Source organism: Echeneis naucrates, chromosome 21, assembly GCF_900963305.1.
Source record: "Echeneis naucrates chromosome 21, fEcheNa1.1, whole genome shotgun sequence".
NCBI classification, from domain to species: Eukaryota; Metazoa; Chordata; class Actinopteri; order Carangiformes; family Echeneidae; genus Echeneis; species Echeneis naucrates.
The window spans coordinates 13874174-13896992 of record NC_042531.1 but is presented as its reverse complement, the minus strand read 5'-3'; the positions used below and the strand labels follow the sequence as shown (position 1 = coordinate 13896992).

Below are 22819 nucleotides of genomic sequence, written 5' to 3'. Positions count from 1 at the left end.
ATTACAAGTAAGATTATCAACAGCTCCTTTCAATTCAAGTGTGCCTCTCAGCCATAACAAAGAGACAGTGACACAGCATGGGCAACACCGTGACCCTGAAGCTGAAGCAGCCAATATGAATTTTCCTCATATTTCTTTACCTATTGCACTATGACTCACCAAAAAAACAAAGTCACTTGCCATTAGTTTTCAAAACCTTCTCCAACTACTTCTTTGGGCCTAGCAGGCAAAAAGCTGCCAAAGTAGATATTAACTCTAACATTAACGGCACTAAAGAACTACGATTCGTAAGATAGAATTTGGGACAAATTTTACCCCTGAGAACAATTGCATTGTTTTTGCTTCTATATAAGTCAGCTAGAGGCTGCAGTGGCTGAGAAAACTCTTTCTCTGAGGAGAGGAGTGTGCACACTGCAGCACTTATCCGTGTGCTGTGGAGATGGATGAGGCAGCAAAACCCTTTCATAACAAATGTGGGCTCACTGCTTTAGTGAGAGTGACTTACAAGCCTGTGTGTGCAGGGATATGGGTTTTCTGCTATTATGGCAAGTACATTTTCTCTTGTAAACTCTGTGAAGACATTTGAAACAAATTTGACACTTTCTGTGGGCTTTTGTCAGTGGTTTGAAGCGACTGTCAAAACTGAGTCTACTGCATAAAGTTATTCCTTTGTAGTAGTTTTGCCCTTACCAGGAGGGAAAAGAGGCAACTGGTCATCACACCATTGGTCCATTTTACTGGTTGGAATAAAGTCTACATTCTTCTTCTCTTAGACGACATCAACAGTGGGTGAACAATCTGAATCTCTTCTTCAGTAGATTTGTGCTATGACACCTAGCCCTCCCCAGCTCAGTTATCTCAATTATACTTCAATCACTGTGAGAATCTTGTTCAGCACAATCCAACGTGCACTACTGAGGGACAAGCTTGAACAAACAGGGGTGGACCATCTACTCGCATCTTGCATCCTGGACTACTTTACAAAGTGTCCACAGTATATGAGGGCACAGGACTCTGTCCAACACAGTACAGGGCCCCTGCAAGAAATGGTCCTGGCTCTGTTCTTCTTCACCCTTTACATTACAAACTTCTCCCAGAAATCACCCACCGGCCCCCGTACTCTGTACTCTGACCACTCTGCCATCACCAGCTTCATCACAGATGGGGACAACAGTGAGTACAGAGAAATGACACAGAACTTTGTGGACTGGCACCAGCGGAACCGCCTCCAGATCAATGCGGGAAATCAAAACCGATAGTGGGGGATTTTTGCAGGTGGGCACAATATCCCCCAATGCTGCTGAATATCCAGATTATGGACAATGAGATGGTGACATATTAAGTACCTGGGTTTGCAGCTTAATAATAAACTGGACTGGCCACATCAAGCATCTGCACTGTACAGGAAAAGTCGGAGCAGACTCTACTCAGGAGACTGAGGTCTTTTGGAGTGCAGAGGCACTTCTCAAGACCTTCTGTCACACTGTGGTGGCATCAATCATTTTTTATAAAGTTGTCTGCAGGGGCAGCATCATCCCAATGGCAGAAAAGGGAAAAAGGAAGAGACTGAATAAACCGATCAAGAAGGCCAGCTCTTGACTCACTGTAGGTGGTGGGTGAGGGCCATGCTCTGACTTTCATCCCCTGCAGGACACTGTGAAAACACTGGAGAGCTCCTTCAGCGAGAGGCTTCTCAACCCAAAGTGCAATTTTACATATTTTACATATTCTTCTGAATTTCATTTTTCCACCTTACATGGTTTATTCTTGTGTTGCATTTTCTTATATGCCTGATGCTGTTGTAACATGCAAATTTCCCCATTGAGGGACTATTAAAGAATTATTATCTCATCTTACTTTAAATGGGGTGCTTAGATGGACATTCTGTGTAGTATTAAGAGCTAGCACAACCTATATACCAGTGATTCAACATTTCCAAATTCATGAATCATTTTGTTGGAGCTGCTGAAAGGACAAGTAAGGTTAGTGTCTGAAAAGGCTGCGGTTTTTCTGCTGCCCACAAGTGGGTGCCATCATATCAATATAAGGTTTCTATCCTGCATGTTCACATTAAACTCTGGCATGTCAGAGAGAGATATGGTGTTATGGTCAAATGAAGTGTGGTTGCAGTTCGTCATATCAAGTCATTTAGTTGTACTGATTATCTGTGAGCTATAATTTCTATTATTCCTTTCCCACCTCCACACACATAGAAACTACTGTTGTCAGACAAGAACTGGGTCACGAGATTCAATTATGGACTGTTTTATTATTGATCACTGAGACAGAGAGACAAGGAAAGAAACAGCATACAGATACTGATCATACTGTCAGAGATGTATGAAAATATATGACACGCCACGTACCCATTATCTCCCTGGCATACAGTACACCTTCTCACTTGACTCATCCACAAATTCCCATCAACATATCAAGTATCCTCTCTGAGGCAGTAAAGAATTAGGAGTTCTATTCCAAGTGCTCTGAGTGGGAGTAAAGTAATAAGGATCTCTCCATTAGTGGCTCTCATATTCATTAACCTGGCTATAGAATTGTAGAGAGCTGGGTTGGGGGTGTCCAAAGGCTCCAGCTTGAACGCAAAAAATATAATTAATTGTTATTTTATTATTAAAAAAACCAGCAACAACTTTGAGGTTTGTGCAAAAATATAAATGAAAGTGACAGAATTTTATAGTATCTGTAATCGTAACACCTTAAATGTCTTTAATAGTAAACCTTTTGTATTCAAATATTTTACTATTGTTCACGGCACAGGATCAAAGTCATTTTTATGTTTCACTATGTGTTATTAATTCCACGTTTTGGTCCTAGATCATCAACATCTTCTTCACTGTTAATATCTGACATTTATTACATGATATGTGAAGTTCAAGTATGGTGTAAGTTTATGAAAAACGAACAGTAACTTCCCATTTTCAGATTATCAAATGAAATAAGTCAGCATCATCACCATTATTTAACATGGAGTTTTAACACTGATGACGTTTTACATTGGGATGTTTTGCAAGGCTGAATACGTACCACATTTAACAACTATGTATGCTAACAATTACTGTGACAGTCAGTCATGTAAAACTCACCCCCATAACATCATGGCCACAGAAAGTCACAACTTGTTATGCTGTGGTATTTTACACATGTTCTATATTTTTGCTAGAAGCTTGGACTAAATAGAATGGAGGTCTTTTGATGAAAAATACGTGATGGTCAGCTATTTCAAGACCTTTAAGTTGGGCTGATCATTAATGCTCAGAACCCAGACCTCAGAAAGGTCAGCGGTGGCCCTTTTTCTAAAAACCAACATGTCAGTGGTCCTTCTGTCATACGCGCACACACACACGCACATGCATACACCTATTAACATCAAAGAGTTCTCAGGCCATTCTATTAATAGCAGAGCTTGGATTTCAGTGTGGGATTTTACTGAGCTGGTGCCATTTAGGCTCTTGAAGTGCTGAATGGAGAGCCTGGAAATGGTTGTCAGTCTTTTTCCCTCTGAGATGCATCTCTCTCAGGCACATGAGGATTCAGTCAATATTCTCTGACCTCCTCCATTATTATTAGTTGGTCCCCTCCCTGTTATGTGTTTCTTACTCTGTGTAATGGCATGATCATGTACCATCACAACCATCAGAGATACTGATTGCACCTAACAAGACTTTGGAAAGCTTTTTTGAAGTCTTCATTAAAGATGGTGTAGATGAGCGGGTTAATCAGTGAGTTGATGTATCCCAACCATGTCAAAAAGTCAGCCATCTCCACCGAAATGCTGCAAGAACTGCAGGTATTGACGATCACCTCCTTGACAAAAAATGGCAACCAACAGATGACAAAAGCCCCAATTATCAGCCCCAACGTGGATGCCGCCTTGCGCTCCCTTGAGCCAGAGATCCGTGGTCCTTGGTAAAATTGACTTCGACGCGACTCACTTCGTGATTCACTTCGTGATTCATACCGACGCGACTTGCACTGGAAAGGCTTGGCAGAGACACGTACCCGTTCACGCAGAGGTTCCTCTATTGAGGGTTCAGAGAAAGACTTCTCAGGTGAGGTTATGGGTTCTGGACTCCGAGGCTCCTCATCAGGATCACCATCTCCAGCAGGGTAGGATGAGGGGATCATGCTCCCATTGGTCATGCATGAGTGACGGCTGGCCCGGCTGGCCTCCCTGCGCATATAGAGGGTCTGAGCCGCCCGGTAGATTTTGTAGTACAGGATGAGGATGAGCAGCAGGGGGATATAAAATGCTCCAAGGGTGGAGTACAGGGTGAAGGCCATGTGATGGTGCATGATGATGCACTGGTCTTCGTGGTCTGCATCTCCACTGTAGTGCCGCCAAAGCAGAGGAGGAAGCGAGATAAGGATGGACAGAAGCCACACCACTGCTACCATCGCACCAGCCCTGGCCCCTGTGCGCTTGCGAGAGTATTCCACTGCATCAGTAATGGCCCTGTAACGGTCGATGGCAATTGCGGCAAGGTGCAAGATGGAGCATGTACAGCAGGTAATATCCACACTTAACCAAATGGTGCACACCACCTGGCCCATGGCCCAGTACTCTTTCTGAATGTAAATGATGCTGAAGGGCATGACCAGCACAGCGACCAGTAGGTCAGTCACTGCCAGTGAGCAGATGAGGTAGTTGGCTGGGTGGTGCAACTTGCGGGTCACTGCGATAGCTGTGATCACCAGGCAGTTGAGGAATGTAGTCACGACAGCCAGCACAGACAGAGTCAGTGTAAGCAGGATCTTACTGGGGGGGCGTTTAGTGGTTTCCAATGATTCATAGCCATCGCTACTTGTGGCAAACACCCCTTCAGTGCAATTGGGGAAATCCATTCTGCTGGCAGAAGAGAAAGAGACGTAGAATGGAAATTGAATTTTGCATTATACATAAAGGTGCTGTTCAATATTCCTTTTTTTAGGAGCAAAGGAATCATGGTGAGTCGACACTTTTTTGTGGATATTGCATTTCATGTTTATTGTTTTTCAACCTGTGCATAATCTGTCATTGAATTTAAACTATCATCTTCTTGAACTGCTGTGAAATTCACTTTTCTGTCATTCTTTCTTCTCTCACTCTTTTTAACATTCATAGCCAATTATTTTCCTTCCTGATCTTCCTCTAAAATACATCAAAGTGCTTGGAAAGATTTTCATTTTTTTATTTTAAAATGTTTTCAAACATAAGAGAATTTGTTCAAGATTCTGAACCATGAAATGACTGGAAAACTCTTGATTGACAGTCTCAATTTCAACTTCCCCACAACCTGACTCAGGCCTACCTGACTAAGCTCTAGTGTGTTGCATGCAGTTGTTTCAGTGTGGCACAGACAGTCTGGTCTGATCTGTCTGGTCTGTTAGTTCCGCCATCACATCACCTCTGTCCCTAAAACCTGAGAGAGTGAGAGAGAGAGAGAGAGGAGGGTGGGGGGTGGTTGGGACAAGAGAGCGAAAAAGAGAGAGCTGTCAGAAACATAGAGAGAAGTATGGAAGATTGAAGACAGACATACTTACATACATAAAAGGAACAAAGCCAAGGACGAGTACGGTTACACAACAGTAGAAATTATGTTAACCTTCATTCATTCATGTAGATTTAAGCATGGGTTTGTAAATCTCCTTTAAAGCTAAAATCTACTGATTATTTAACACTGTGATACCCCCAACCCCCCCCCCACTCAATGCTTCATCAGCGTCCCCTCTCCCCTCCCTACACCCTTCAATTATCCAACGACTGTCATTGCTGTTTTACTTCACTCACTGCATTGCTCAATATCCTGAAGACATGAGTGGGAACTGTTGCTATAGAAACACAAGAAGTACAGTAGTTTTACTTTAACGTGGTGATAGAGCAGAGGCAGGCAAACTCTAACGGTCCGGTCTCCGATGAGACGGTTTGATTCCCAGACCGTAAGTCCAGGTGTAGGTGGATGGGTGAATGGGGTGGGAAGGCCACATTACAGCTGAATGAGATGAGAGATTTCAGTTCACTCAACCCCGACACGTGGCAAAAACGCCAGCTAATATAATTTACCTCAAACACTTCCAGACTTTGTCAACCATTCGCTCAGCAATGCTACTCTAATATGGAGGGCCGCAGGTAACATCAAATGCTACATCTAAGTAAAACTGTGGTGTTTTCATGGCCATATCAATGTTGAGGATCTTATATAATATGAGGCATATGATGAGTATTGTTCCACTACCTCATTCGAGGTGTGGGCACTGGCCTTCCCTTTGCCAGAATGAGTCACCTGAGTTATCTCTGCTTGGTGTTATGAACTGTAACAGGAATTATACTTGTACAGTTTATAACACATGCAGACATGAAGTGCTTCTAAAATTTTTAACTTGAAACTATCCACCCTTCCATTTTATTTCTGTATTCACCATCTGCAGGAGATAAAACTCTGTAAACTATGTTGGCTGACCAAGTGTTGACCCAGTGTCGGAGCACTAGATTTTCAGTCTTGGTACAATAAAATTAGCAGCTAAAGTGAAGTTTCATCAAGCAGTACTAAGACTGACTCTTAGTACTTTTGCATCTTAGTACTAAAGATGCAATTGAATCACAAATGGTTTCAGTGAATTCAGAACTAATTGGTTTGTCACTGTGAAATGAACCAATAAAGAGTGTTGGTTTATTTTTACAAATTCTGGTCTTTAAACTTGATAATATTTTCCGCTACTTCGATGCCGTTCTACTCTCACCCATTAATCCCTCAGTAAATGTGGAAGAAAACAGTACTTAATATGTAGATGACCTTGCGCAGGTAGATGATTATTCCAGCTGCATTTCTATTGCGCTCCATGTCACTGTGCACTGATGTATTCTCAGATGTTCATCTGACAATAGTTCTACTTGGAAATGTTTTTGCACAAATATATGTTTTATGTTTTTGTGTCTGCGCACACATTAATGCAAATGGGGAAACTCGCAGTATGCATTTAAACACTGTCAGCCTGTCATTGCAGGCAACAAATAAATCATCAGCCATCGTCTTAGAATGTTTTGAAGCATGGGCTTCCTGCTCAAGGCCATTTGAAGATAAGCTCCAGTGAAGCAGCATGAATTTGTTCTCTGCTTTGTTCAGAATAAAACCCAGTGCCCTTCTAGAAATTCTGCGTGCTTGGAAAGCACAACGTTCACTACATTGTTTTAAAATTACACACAGACGCTCAAGTTTGTTTTTCTTAGAGTTGCTGCATAACTTTCTGCATAGATTATTGACTGGGGCAGCACCACAGCATAGTGGTTAACACTGTCACCTCACAATAAGAAGGCCGTAGGTCCAATTTCCCGGCCTGGGGCCTTTGTGTGCAGAGTGTGCATGTTCTTCCCGTGCCTGCGTAGGTTTCCTCCGGGTACTCAGGTTTCCTCCCACTGGTGAGTCTAAATTGTCTGTAGGTCTGAGTGTGAGTGTGAGTGGTTGTTAGTCTCTGTCTGTCTCTGTGTGTTGGCCCTGTGATGGACTGGCAACCTGTCCAGGGTGACCCCGTCCTCACCCAGAGTGAGCTGCGACTGGCTCCAGCACCCCCCGAGACCCGGAAATGGAAAAGCAGTAGAAGATGGATGGAGATGGAGATTATCATTTAATCAATTAGTGATTGTGATAACAGACAACAAAACACTGTGTTACTGCTAAATATCAAGCTTGTTTATGAGTGACAATAAGCCTATTCATTCAGCATTTAAATAACATTTCCCAAATCTTCAAATTTCAAATACAGAGGTGTTAAGTGGGTGTAATGATAAGCTGTACCAAAAAATAGAATGATGACGCATTCAACATGCAACAGATTCAGGTTGTGCAGATAACAAGGAGGCTGATGAAGCAGACACGTTTGCAATGTTTAAGTATTTACTTGACTTTCAGAAATGAAATGTGGTGATTAGTTTAATCTCTCCATAAATCACTCGCGTCTCAAACACACCACACACAAACACCAACTTCACTTTAATATCCACTATCTTGGCAGTCCCCACAAAAAAGTCTCAGTCCCCGTTGCTCTCCTTGTACAACAATAGGAAAACTGTATCTCTTATGTGGCGTACAAGCACTGAAACACAATTTGGCCCAGGCAAGACGTCAAGCTGCCAAGTGTTGTTGTGAGGGAGGAGAGTTGTGAAGAAGCTGATGGTGTGAGTGACAGATCTGGAAAGATACGAAATAAATGACTCACTGGAGCAACATAAGAGGGCACAGCAGCAAGTCGATCTGTCTGTTCATCTATTTTCATCCATTGTGTTTATTTAATTTAGTGGAGAAAAAAAAACAAAGTGCTGCAAAGGACACAACATATTGAGTTTGTATTCTCTTGAGACTAATTGGCAGTGTATCTTATAGATAGTTGAATGTAAACAATAATTCTCTCTCAGTCAATCACCAGAACATGATATAGTAGCATTGGAGAATGTTAAAGACACAGAATCACACAGATGAGTGATGCAGGCTGGTATTCCAAATTTCTTGGATTAATTCATTCCTTAATATTTCATCACATTTTGGCAGATGGAAGTATTTTACGTGGATTAGAGAACAAAGACAAAAAGTTTAGCTCTTGATGTCAGGATGAATAAAAAAATCTGGCTGGGTGAGGGCAGAGTCACCCTGGTCCATCAAAGGGCCAACACACAGAGGCAGACTGAGACCAACAACCACTCACACTCACACAGTCATCAAGTAATCTAAATCTGTTTGCGTTTGGAGGAGGAAGCCAGAGCACCCAGTGAGGACCACACAGAGGGGCCCCAGGCCCAGGACTTGAGGTCCAGGAATTAACCTGTAAGGTGACAGTGCTGCCAGTTGTATCACAGCAATGCCCTTACTGTGTAATAATTCTACTTCTAATTGTGTAATTACTCATTTTGTCACATCTGAATCACACCTAGTGACCCGCATTTAACAAAAGAGGGCCATGATTCCCATTGATCTTGGAGGACTAAATTACTGTCATGTCACTGTTCTCACTCACTGACCAGTATCCTTGTTTCAAGCTTCACCGGCTCACATTACTAGTGTCACTGAAGGGGATTTACTGCACAAGTGGATACACATGTTACTGCCAGCTCTCTCTACCTGCTACATGGTGATAGACGTATTAGCAGATGAAATGTCTCCTAAAGACTCAATTTTATGGGACTGATTCATGGACTCACTAGGTCTACACGGGGCGGAGATGGAACGTCAAACTTGCAATAGTTATGTTATGGTTTTTGGTAAGACAAGGATCAGTGTTTGAGTTGTTGGTCACACACATGTCTTTATATGCTATAGTCAGCATTACTTGTGGCAATCCTCAGCAATATTTGGAGAATGAACTGCTTTTAAGGCATTTTCTGGCACTCTCTGCATAAATATAAGTTGTTTCTCAACTAATTTGAAAAATAAAAACAACAATGTTTTATTTAATAATTTTTTTCCTGTTGCCAACAGCAGTTTCCTTACCCATCTAGAAAAGATACACTTAAAGTTTACGAAATAGTAAACTTCATTGCTTTCACCAAGATCATGTAGTCTTGTAAAGCAATGAGCTGATAAGGTGACTATGGAAAAACTCATGCATTCTGCCAGACTGAAAGCCAAACGTCAAAATAAAGTAGCAATAAAAAACACAAACTATTTAATAAAAATTCCTTATCCTATTGTGTAGATGACGACTATAACTAAAACATTCCTGGAGCTTAGCTTGAACAGACAAGGTAACAATTTCAAATGTCAGCAGTATTACCACCTAATGAATGACTGAATATATATATATATATATGTCAACTTCTTTTTTCCTCCTTATCTTGTTATTCTTATGTGCTTCTTTTCTCTCCTATATGTCTAGTTCTGCAGTAATGCACAAATTTCCCCACTGAGGAACAAATAAAGGAATATTATTTTATCTTTTCATATTTTGTTTCTGCTGTCAGAACATCTGAGGTTACAGGGGGTTAAGGGAGCTAAAGAAAACAAACACATTGTTTTGAGTTTATGTCACATAAGGACATGAGTTCAACCACTAAATAAAAATGTGTCAGATCAGAATCCCCTGCTCACTGCGAGAGACCTTAACAAAGCAATCTGTGAAAGTACTTGTAGCAGCAGATGTGAAATGGTGGCAGCGTTCAGCCCCGTCTGCTTACAGACTATGGCAAAGATGCCTCAATAGGGTGAGCTTAATTTTGTTGAGGCCAGAGGCAATATGGCCGGTACAATTGCTTCTTGAAAGCAACTCTTATTACTCACATTCATTGGTTGGGCTATGTAAAGCCATTCACTTTCAATCAGGCCTCTTTGAAGAGAGTGAGAGCGGGACTATGTTTGATTTGCAGTCTGAATTAGAAAAGTGGTGCATTAAAAAACAATATTGTTAATATTGTTTTTTAATGCACCACTTGTTAGTGTGGTGTTGCAGAAGTTACGTTGATTAAAGCTGACACAGGATTTGAGCATTTGACTCTGCAGCACATATCCAACAGCTTTAAATCAACTTCCTCAAACCTCTGTGCAGGTGCGAGATGGTGACAGACACACTGGAAACTCGCAATTGCATGAAAAGTTACTTTCCACACTGATCATCCTGACAACACAGCAGCCCAGTCCAAACAATCCTTTCTCAGTGTCCGCACCCAAATCACCTTGTTATTAAGGGAAACTTCAAATTAATTACCTTGTATATCAGTGCAGCATATTCTCGCATATCATCACCGTTTCTATTGACTTTGAACCAGCCAGTGATAGGACAGCTGGGACTTTTTAAAGCAGAACCCGTCTGCTCAGTATCACCAGGATAAAAGTCCTTCTGGTTGTCTGCAGGTTTTTCGAAATATGGGGAGATGGATCAGTGGCCAGGGACGACTACATTCATTTTTGGTACAGATCGAGGAAATATTCTTCATGTTCACCTTGCTTGGCCTTAGTGAACATGTGGCTCCTTCACCTGCTATCCAGATGAAGGAAATTGACCCCACATCGCTAACTCTTTCGTGCTTAGCTTGGTCTGGTTGCATCCTTATTGTGCTTGTCCACATCATGTACCACCCTGTGCCGGCTGCTACCCATTGATGGTGAAGTTGCTTTTCCGTTTCTGGGTCACGGGGGATGCTGGAGCCAATCTCAGCCAATGTGCCGGGCGAGGGGCAGGGTACACCCTGGACAGGTCGCCAGTCCATCACAGGGCTCACACACAAAGACACACAGAGACCAACAACCACTCACACTCACACTCAGACCTACGGACAGTTTAGAGTCACCAGTTAACCCAAACATGATGTCTTTGGATGGCAGAAAACCGGAGTACCTGGAGGAAACCGACTATAACTAAAACATTCCTGGAGCTTAGCTTGAACAGACAAGGTAACCATTTCAAATGTCAGCAGTATTACCACCTAATGAATGACTGAATATATATATAACTTCTTTTTTCCTCCTTATCTTGTTATTCTTATGTGCTTATTTTCTCTCCTATATGTCTAGTTCTGCAGTAATGCACAAATTTCCCCACTGAGGAACAAATAAAGGAATATTATTTTATCTTTTCATATTTTGTTTCTGCTGTCAGAACATCTGAGGTTACAGGGGGTTAAGGGAGCTAAAGAAAACAAACACATTGTTTTGAGTCAGGCAAACAGGCAAGAGAACATGCAAACTCCACACAGAAAGGACCCAGGCCAGGAACTGAACCCACCCCCCTTATTGTGGGGTGACAGCGCTGACAACTATGCCGCCATGCTGCCCACAAAGTTACAAAGTTACAAAACAACCCAAAAAAAAAAAAAAATGATTTGAACGTTTAACTTTTATCTGTAAATCACAATATTTATTGCAACAGCAAATACATGTTATATGTATGCCTCACTCACTGCAAATAGTTGACACAGGGATGTTGAGGAGGGTTAGGAAAACCATAATCAACCCCCCCCCATGGGAACCTGCAGGGGGGATGTTGGGTTGACAGTGGGGGTGAGGAACATGTGGCAGTACTGACACCCTTAACCCTTATTCCCTTAAAACGTGTTTTGTTAACAGCCCGTTGTTCCATTATGGGAACTCTTCATCCAGAATTGGAGCAGAAATCTACATACAGAAAAATCAATAACTAGTCATTGCATACCTTTTCAAGTGAACCCTTAAGGGATGAGTGTACTGTGCACAGTTTTGCCTGTAATCGAATCATGCTGCTAGGAGGTGTGTTTTATTTTAGTTATCTTTAGAAATAAGGAGACAATCTCTCACACATCCCACACGTCATCAGGGTAGCATGCAAACCTTAACACAAACAAGACACTAAGTGCAATGTGCAGGCTTGTCCAAAAAGGAAAAGGAAACAAATCCAGCTATTTGATGTGTTAGATCAGGTGAGCATGCCAAGGCAAGGCACGACAGATTTCCTCGGGAACAGTGCTCAAATTGGTTTTGTTGTGGCTGAATAACCTCTGAGCAGCTACCATTTTTGCAGGTGAAATGCAAGATGTCAGACAGTAAACGTGACAACGCACAAACACACAAAACAAACATCCCGATTGTTTGTGCAACACATCAACTGTGCTATTTACCACAAAGACACACATTTGACTACAGAAGTGTAAATTAGGGTCAATAAGCTGCATGTTATTTTGAGTTGATGAGAGCATTTATTTAAATATTTAACACAGTGCACATGTAGCCTGATATAATTAATGCCCACCAGAGTGTTGAAGCAATTAGTTACTAATAAGGCTGTTAAATTGCAAAGGTAAGGTCCAGATGAATTGAAACGGCAATTCCCATGGAGAAGAATTAAGATCAGAAAAGATCCTAAGGAAAATATTAACAGGTAAGCACATTAAAACGGGGAATTTTTCGTCTCAGCTGAATGTCACAGTCAGAAACATCAACACATGCTGTAAGATATTCAGCTGTTTCTGTTTAAGGATATAATATGACTTGGACTGGAAACAAGTGCCATGGGGGAATGTAATCCAGAAAGCAATTGTATTTCCTTGAAAACGCAGTTGGCAAAACAAATTAATTGCATTTTTTAAAAAATGCTTTGCGGGAGATTAGGTCGGGTTAATATGTGAGCCAAAAGCTGATGCTCATATAAACTACAGTGAAAACAGTGAAGAAAAAGAGACTTAAAGATCTGTAGAGCTGCAGCAGTGTAGCAGTGTTGACGAAATGCAGTCTAGTGGATAAAAGAGTGTATATCACAAAATGACCAGAAAGTGCATACCAGCACAAATAATGATTTTTTTCGCATTGACTTCACGGTAGTTACAGAGGAAAGGGATCCAAAGCTGACATCACAAAAACACAGCACGATTCATCTGTCTGATACTGATGGAATATATGACTTGCAGTAAGTCAGCTTAAGACTTTTAATCAGGTTTTCACTCCACATTATTATCAGCTGTTTACTCCATTTAAAACGCCTTATGGATTAAGTACAAATACAAGAAAACCCCACTCACTCACTCACTCCTTCTCTTTTTTTCTCTTTTTCTCACTCTTACACACACACACACACACACACACACACATACACACACACACACAGTAGCCTAAACACCAACATATTCAACCACATGAATTTAATTAAAGTGCACACCAGGCATAGTTCCTCAAACCTGCAGGAGGTAATATTCTCTACCTATATTCACTTCATCCTCCACAACAGTTACTCTGTATCGAGGCAATGAAGCACGAGGAGGTCCGTGTCAAAGTCACCATTGTTCTTTGTTTTTGTCATTGTTTACTGCACTCCCTCAATCTCAGCAATCTGTTTTATTCAAACATCAAGGAAACAGTAAAAGAATGAGATTTAGAACAGGGGTCTCCAACACGTCACCCCTTTCCAAGTAGTACATACATTTGAAAAAACTAATTTAATTTGTCACTTAGTGAATCTTTTTCTACCCAATCAAATCAATCAAAGACATAGGTGTCCCGCCCCCTCCTGATACAAAGAGATTATTTGTCACTTATTTGTCAAACCACTGCGCACCTCATATACAGAGTCATGCTATGCAGCTGCTAACTGGTCAGCAATGATGATGGCGTACCGTACCAGCCATACCAATAAGAGACAAAAGAAGGCATGATTTTCACGAGGAGTGGGAAACAGGATTTTGTTTCACAAATGTGGACGACAAATGTGTGTGTATCATCTGCAGTGCAGAAAAAGACTATGCACGGCACACATGCGTTAATCCTCTTGTCAACTAATGTGACAACACAATGTCTGATTGTTTTGGATCTGTCTTTCACCGCAGTTGTTTAGATATGTCTTGGTGATGTTTAGATACAAAGTGTGAATTATAAGATACATGCATGCAAATAAATACTACAAAGTACTAGTAGCTCTCTGCAATGCTCTCAGAAGAAAAAAGGTTGGAGACCCCTGATTAAGAAGTTTTCCGAATTGGAAATGCCCTTGAATTATTTTCAGAAGAAAGTTAAAGAAACAGTTCCTGCAGCAGAACTGTCATTACATAACACACACAACACAAAAAATACAGCTCTCTGTACTGCATTAGAAATTGCAGTGCAAACTACCAAGTAAGTCTCCTTGGAACAGATTGATATGGATCAAGGTTATACAGGCAGAAATCACTCTGTTACTCCATGAAAAAATTAATGAGTGAAGTGTTGAAAAATGCAGCAATTCAGGATTAGACATGATTTTTTTCTTGACCCACTTTCTGCGTGGGATGTTTCTCAGAAGATCAATTTATGTGACACAAGGTGTGTAGAGGACTCGGAGTATTGGTGCTTTACAGCATATATTAACCACATGTTGATAGAGGAAAGTGATAAAACCCAATGAAAATGTAAATGAAATGACTTCTTTTCATAATGTTGCTGACTCAAGCTGCATGCTACTCACGGATGGAAACAGATGAATGATTAGAACCTGGACATGGAAACAAAGAAAGCAGCCTGTAGCGTTAGAACTGAAATATGTCTTTTAATAACTTTAACAATGTGCATGAGTTGAATAAATCCCAAAGTAAATATCAGTATTTCTAGCTTTTAGAATGGATTGACAGCAGGTACGCTCTGGAACAAAACCCCTGTTCCCTTGTTGCCTCTGCACAAAGTGTGGATACCCTCATTAGATATTATTCAATATATTTAATTAAAACATACACACAAAATGAAACCCCCAGGCAGGGCACGACATACATATGGATTCATGATAATTCAGAATAATTCAAATGTACACTTCAGATGGTATCCTGCTTGAGAAAGTTCCTCATGAGGAAGTATCGAAACATCTAGGACAATTTTACATAAAGTCTGAGTTAAGTTCCAGAGTTTTCAGACGTGCCTCCACCTCCTTGGAGAAGATGTACACAGACATACTTTCATTTCCAGTCCTAAACATCTGCATGCTGTCTATCACTGAATTTATTAATTCTTAATTTATTACTGACAAACTATATGGCTCTCATCATTGTGTCTTCCATCAGAAGGAGGCCAGATGCAGAGGGACGGGAGTAAAAGATCCCTCCTGTGTCACACTCTAAAGAGCAGAGAAGAGAAGTGTAGGGAAGAGAAGAGAAGATTGATTTGAGGAACTAAATTCATATTATACCCATGCAAGTGCTGATGGGATTACCGTACTTTGCAATAGTTCATAATGTTAATGCAATTCATAGTCTCCACTGCGAAGATCCAGCAACGTCATTTAGTGTTCCACTGATAAATGCACTTGTATGAATGGCTTCCAATCTTGATACTTTTCCATTTGTTTCATGTTTCAGCAGCATAAGCAGTTTTTCCTTTTGCCTGCATGATAATGACAGATATTTTCCAAACGCCTGACTGAGCCCTGATATATTATAGGATTATAACCATAACACATCTCCAAATGGACGGGATAGTTCCTCATGATTATTTCTTTTCCTGACACATGGCCCATAGTGGCTGAAGGGAGACAGTGACTATGAACATATAACTGCAATTTTCAACAAAACATAAGATATTCTATAAAAAAATAGACCTATTAGCCAATTAGCCCAGATAGAGAGATTATGAATAATGAATAGCAATGACTCATAAGCATTTTTTTTTTTTTTAATATGTGTAAACAAAGTTGACAGCACTTGACATTCACTCTTGGGTATGTTAGACTATGAGCAATTGTTGTTTCTACAATCTAAAAAATGGTTGGTTTATATCAAGATGAAAGCAGAGTACTAGGCTCCACCCTCATGAAAAAGGTTTTGGAAAAGAAATCAAATTAGTGAGACAGCTAATAAGACAGCGAGGCAGCGATGTCTTTGTTGATGTTTGAGCATCAGTAGTTTTATGTGATAAAAAAAAAAGAAAAAAGAGAGAGAGTTCAAATTGTCCAGTGTAAAATGACTTTGGTGAACTGGATTTGCTGTAGCTCATGTTCAACGTGTCTTGCCATTTTCCAGAGAAATATCCTGAGGATTTGCTATCAAGCCAGTGGATCCCCGTCCACTCAAAACTGACATCCGCACGAGTGTGTCCTGTATCAGTTTCCCAGAATAAACTCAGGGAGCAATAAACAGGGCTCAAAAGCTCAGGGAGCAACTTTTTAGGGAACACGCTGGACACATGCACCTTATCTTTGACAGTAACTGGGATATAACCACAGTCTTAATCAGTTGAGGTGTGCAAATGAAATATAGGATCAAGTGTTCCTCTTTTATAAGGCATTCAGGATGTATTCTGCCAGTGTACAGTAGTAAATGAAGAACTCCTGTATTGACACGTACAATAACATGTGTCTCTTTGGGGAAATGAGTTGAAAGGGACCTACAAGCAGAGAGAATCAATGGACCTTGTAATTGGGAGCTGTTTCAACCCAAACCACAGGGAGTCTCCGCGAATAGCCGACGTGAACTTTGCATTTAGACCTGTTAGCCTTTTAATAAGCTGGCGCAGAACTTCCTTTCATTATCTACTGCTCAAGACTGGACGTAATAAAACATTTCCCCACAACCTGAGGCCATCCTCATGCTGCAAGCAGAAATCCAACAAATTGAACGCAAGCTCAGTTGACTCCATCCATGCTTTCACAAAACAAGCATTCAATATTTTATGTATTTGGAAAAAAAAAATTGCCCCAAAATCAGCAAAAACATAAAAAGGAATGAAAGGCACAGAGAAGAAGGGGGAAAAAAAACTAACATTTAATCTTCTGAAATATGAGGCTAACAGGTGGAGGAAAATGAGAGCAGGCAGCATTTTACCATCAGCTTAGATGAGCTCTCTCAGTGACACCTTTACAGCGAGGCACACGCTGCATGTACACTGAGTGAAATATGTGTATCGTCTTGCTCTTAATTTCCTCTGGCAAACATGATGCCATCGAAGCAACTTGGTTTTAATTGATGGAGGGGTCATCAGAAAATACACATTTAATCTTCATGATTTGGATTTGCAGAGCCGGGGCAGGAGGAGTTTTTATATGGCTGGGGGGTATATGGCTCAAACCAAACTTTGCAATTCTCCCCTGTTACCATTAAAGCTCTATGATGAGCAAAAAGAAGTTTGTTCGTTCTGTCCAACATTTATTTTCTGTAATGCAAGGGACATTTGCGCTTGGCCCCGCTGTTGGGGCTTTAGGCTTTTAGTCTTATTTCATTAGGAGTCAATTTCCTAGAGAGGCCATGGGGAGAGCCTCCATTAGCTGTGTCTCTTCAGGCCTAGTTCAGCCCCAACAGGTAATCCAGCGTTATGTACACATTGACAAAGTCAGTAACCATGTAATGCAATAATTCATTTCCACTAACACCACAACAGCCTGCAAATAGATGATCCCTCCATCTGTCTTATTCTCTTGCTGTGTATACTGTCCCCATCTTTCCTTTCAGCACACGCACACAAGCGTTTGTTGTGCTGGTATGCTTCCTTTATGCTGCCTTGGGTTTGAAGAACCTTCAAATGTCTTCAAAGACTCATAAAAAAAACAAAAAAAAAAAAAAACAAAGAGAGCTATCTAGCATTTGTGCATGATTGGCAACTAATGTTGGAGAAAAATCCCCTCATTTGAATTCTCATTTGGCCAGGATTGGTGTCAAGTAATTAAACATTGATTCCTGAATGCTGTGGGCTTCTTAACACAGCAGAGGAGCATTTATACAGTTCATTTCATAATGGACAGAGCTCAGCAAAGCCTAGTTTCATCATCTAACGGGAGGATGTCAGTTGTATTGAGTCTCTCTCCTCTGTGACATGCCAATGAAAAGCTGTACATCAGGTGTCTGTCTGGGCTTTATTAGTTGCCAGGGGAAAATGGAAAGACACGAAGTGCAAACTGAGTAAAAAGGTCTCTCTTAGAGGTTACAGAGGCCATTTTTGAAAAACATCAGTCATCAGTCTCATCAGCTTTCCTGTCCTACTAATTTATATGGTAGGAGGACAGGAACATCTTGAACTCAGAATTGTATTTCTACTAATGAAATTAAGCTGTGGTGAAAAGACAGCTCTGTCAGCAAAGGACAAGCTGAGATAATGAGTAAACACAAGCAAATGAACATTCCCATCTTGGGAATGCGGCTGATGAAAGTTAAGATAGTAACATTATTTGATTCAATTTGTTGTGGAAATAGCTTGCAGTGGAGCAAAATAAAAACATTGTAGGTTCTGCACGTAGCAGCTACGTAAACTGCACATATGACAAACTGTTTAACGTTGGAGAAGTGTTATTTCACATCAATAAACTCTCAGTTTTCTTACCGAGATTCATCAGGACATAAACAATACAAATGTATGAGCGCAACAGTCTGGTCAAACAGAAAACAGAGAGAACACGTCTTCTACGCTTTCTGATCTACAGCACTGAGTTGGAAAGTTGGCTGTCACAGGTTCTAATGCAGCAGTATAATTTTATAAAATGTTCATGGTGAAAATGCCACGTCACTTTGTTAAGTGCTCAGTGAGTGAAGACACTTTCTCGCCCTCTACTTCTCATCCCTGAGGCATTTTCTGGAGTAAATCATGTCAAAATTTACTCACATCATGTTTCCAAACACTCTGCTTTGGAGTCAATTATTTTATTTATTTTTTTACTATTATTTTGATATTGCTAGATGGTCCTTGTGTTAATTGGTGTAATTGTTTTTGGAAATGTACTTTTCAACTTAATCTACTTTTACCTTCATTTAATGCTATACTGTGTGTCTCCATGCTTTTCCTTGTGAAGCATATTTAATCGTGTCTAAATATGTAAATAAAGATGATGATGATGATTATTATTACTCTCATCATCATAATTATTATTATAATTTCCATTTTCAACTGCTTATCCAGCAGGGTGGTGGGGGGTACCGGAGATAATCCCAACTGGCATCTCAGGCAAGACGGGATCCTGGACAGATTTCAAGTCTATCGCAGGGCCAACATATGGAGGCATCCAGAGACACACAATCATTCGCACTCACGCTCTCACAACTACAGGCAGTCTACAGCCACCAGTTAACCTGGATGTGCACGTGTTTGGATGGAGGGGTGGAAACATGAATATTATTATATTTGAATAATAATAATAATTATTATTATTATTGTTGTTGTTGTTATGACATAATTATGTTAATTTGCACATATCCTATTTAAACCTGTAAAAAGGGTGACTATAATAGCTTCTTTTGCAATTGGCATCATCCTCAGAGATCCTCAGAGAAAGAGTAAAGTTTATCGATCTCCATTGGGGCAAGAGGCAAATTGAGTGCATTTACAATAATAGAGTGATGATGATGATCTTGGAGCTCCAAATATTTTTTGAGTATGAATGATAGATTGGTAACTTATTCATTGTTGTATGTAGATTTAGAATTGAAAAGCCAAATAAACAGACACTTCAGGTATCAGTATCGGCATCAAGAGAGGAACAAATGGAACTAGCGCATTAAACTCACTTGGCTGAGTGCTTCAAGCGAGCTAGACTAAATGCTTGCCGCTTGATGGCCTCATGTCATCATCAGCCACAGCGTGTCCTTGGTTTGACTCTGCCTCTCATAACTGGTGTCCATTAGTTTTCTTTCCAAGATAACTGCCCCACTGTAATTAAGGACCAAAAGAAAATGTGTCTACTTGGCCAAAAAGAGGCTCAGCGTAGAGACCTCCTTCAATATTTCTAGTCATTAATAAAATGCTCTCAATACTGCCCTCCACTGCAGGAGAGTCAGTAACTTCTGTTTTATAATTAAAAACCATCTCTGACATGGGCCAACACAGGATTTGGAAAATGATTTCCATATTTAGAGTTTAAACCTATCCAAACTGCAGTTGCTGTGCAGAGAGCCAAAAGAAGGTAAAGCATTGAAATGATGGATGATAAAAAAAAAAAAAAAAAAGCGGTGAGCTTGGATTTTGCAGAATCATCCAGTATTGCCAATGTTAATAATCCTGTATGACATTATTGTTGCATAGACACACACATGCACACAATCAGTTTTGAGTACTTCACTACCAGTCTTTCAGTAACCCACTCTGACAGTTAAATAAATGCACAAATGCTGCAACACACACACGCACACAGATTCCCCCAGATGCTGAGCTCCACTTTTGTCCTATTATCTTGACCACACACACACACTCCTTGCTCACACTCGACATGATGTTGCGGATTTCATCATCTACGTCCTGGTCCAAGAAGCAGAACCAGAACACCGCAGCAAAAATGATTCCAGCAGTGTCCCAACAGGCCTTTGGAGAGCATGCTGTATAGTTTCAGTGAACTCTACCTGCGTGCGTGAAGTTAATGGTGAGCAGACCCACAACCTGGACAAATTGGGTGTCTTTGAGCTTTTGCTCTTAAATGAAACCTCCAGAAGAGGAAGAATCTTTTCATTCTTACTCTGCCATGGTGAGTCAGATTTGGTAAAGATCAAGGCAATAACCAGTCAATACAAATAACTCTACACAAATGATGTGCTATCACAACAAGCAAAGTCAGCAGCGCTTGAGTGATGAAAGCCAAGAAACAGACATCAACTACTGAGGTGAAACTGACATCTCTTATTAGATCTCAGAGCAGCAGTCAGTAGCTGGTTCTCCAGCCTTTTCATGTGGAGTAAAAAAAGCCAAAACAAACCTGACCACTGGCCCCCAGGTAATAAGACGACCCAACACATTTTAACTAAAAAGGGTGACCCTGTGGAGCCTAGCTTGTCAGACCTCTGGGAGTTCTCAAAGTTTTCAACAACTGTCGTAAATGATCTGATGTATGTTTGTATTTCCTTCCCCCCTGTGGCCACAGGAGGCTATCGTCTGTGGAGCCTAGCTTGTCAGCTGTCATATCAATCGTTTCTCTCATTGTCTTGGGTATGTACTTGTCTGGAGGTGAAAGGACGGACACTTGCAAACGCACGTTGTTGATAATCATGGGACTTCTGACCAGGTCCCAGTGTCTTACCTTCGTGAGTGTTAAAAAGTAGCTGTAGCCAGTAACCAGAGCAAATTACACCGATGATTTGTCATCTCAGGTGTCCTGCTGATAACTTCCTTCCTCCTGATTCCATCCTTCCCTTTCTGCTAATCAGCGTCAGGTTGTTTGTGTTTCACAGCAAGTTTAGGAATTGTCGGAATGCATGTTGATGCCGAAAAGTGTCTCATTTTCATCCTTAATAATTAAAAAAAAAAAAGGTAGATATTGTACAGATTTTTTTTTCTCCTTTCTTTTCTACTGCACGTGATATTTTTAGTGTCAAAGGGATAAATGCAATACTTGTTGAGCCAGGAAGGACAACATAAAGGTGAAAATGTCAAAGCAGAGCGCAGCAAGATGCAGAGAAGAGAAGAAGAGAGATGCAGCAATGGAACGACAACCAGCACAGAACAGACCTCCGTTTTTAGAGAGATTTGCTCCCACTACTCTCACAAAAAAGGTACATTTTAGCGTACTCCATGGGGGGTGCCGTTGGTTGTGCAGCTCATCTCGCCTCTGTAAAAGTCACCACATGCCACTGCTCTACACCAGCAGCAGGTGCATCAGCTATTTTCTTTCTTTCCTTTTTCTTTTTATTCTCTCTTCTTTCCTCCCTCTCTTTCTCTTTCTTCCATAATTAAAACAATCCTATTATTATGACTGGAGGAGGATAAATAAAACATCGATTCGATTGAACAGACATTCTTAAAAATGTATACTGATAAAGATGCATGCCTGTGTGATGTTGCAGTCCATGGGATGGTGTGGGAAAAAATCACATTATATGCAAGAAAATAGTTATGCTCAACAACAAAAGGTGCAGGCAAAGCTCTGTGCTTACATGCAGAAAGACAATAATGACACTTAATGAGAGCCATATTTACAAGACCCAATTAAGATGGCAGCATGTCTGCATCAAATAAATCACATTTACATATTTCAACCCTAACTACTTCCCAATTTCGTTGCGTAAATTCAGAAACTGCGGACCAGTTCATAATTAATCTCTCCATAATTAAAGGCAAAAGCCTGCAGGAATTGAACTTACCTGTCTTCCATGGCACGGATTGTGGCAGAGGGAAGCAGGCAGCGGGAGGAGAACATTACAGTCCCGGTTCCAGTCCATCCACAGCGGCGTCGCTCGCGCCGACACCTCGGTTACAGTGTCCAGGGAGGGAGTGCGCGCACACGGGAACGCGCCTCTTGGCCGAAGCCAGAGCTCAGAGAGGCGCGTCGGTGAGGAGGAGGTGTGAAGGCAGGAGTAATCACAGCCGCCAATAAGTGTGGATGAGAGAAAAGGACAATTGTTAGATCTAGAAAGTCACTGTCAACGGTGACAGTTTCTATGAATCTCATGCATCCCAAATGGGGATCACGTGTTTTGGAAAAACAGAAGGGAAAAGATGTATTAAAATAGGAT

At 40.9% G+C, this 22819-nt stretch overlaps 1 protein-coding gene across 1 annotated transcript; it reads right to left on the bottom strand.

Annotated features, from left to right (window-relative positions):
- Positions 1–2350: 2350 nt before the first annotated feature.
- Positions 2351–22550, bottom strand: htr1fa (5-hydroxytryptamine (serotonin) receptor 1Fa). Its single transcript, XM_029530588.1, has 3 exons — positions 22448–22550; positions 5307–5417; positions 2351–4861 (listed from the first exon to the last, which is right to left on the bottom strand). The coding sequence occupies exon 3, from the start codon at positions 4858–4860 to the stop codon at positions 3652–3654; it is 1209 nt and encodes a 402-aa protein (XP_029386448.1). The 5' UTR covers position 4861; positions 5307–5417; positions 22448–22550; the 3' UTR covers positions 2351–3651.
- Positions 22551–22819: the final 269 nt, after the last annotated feature.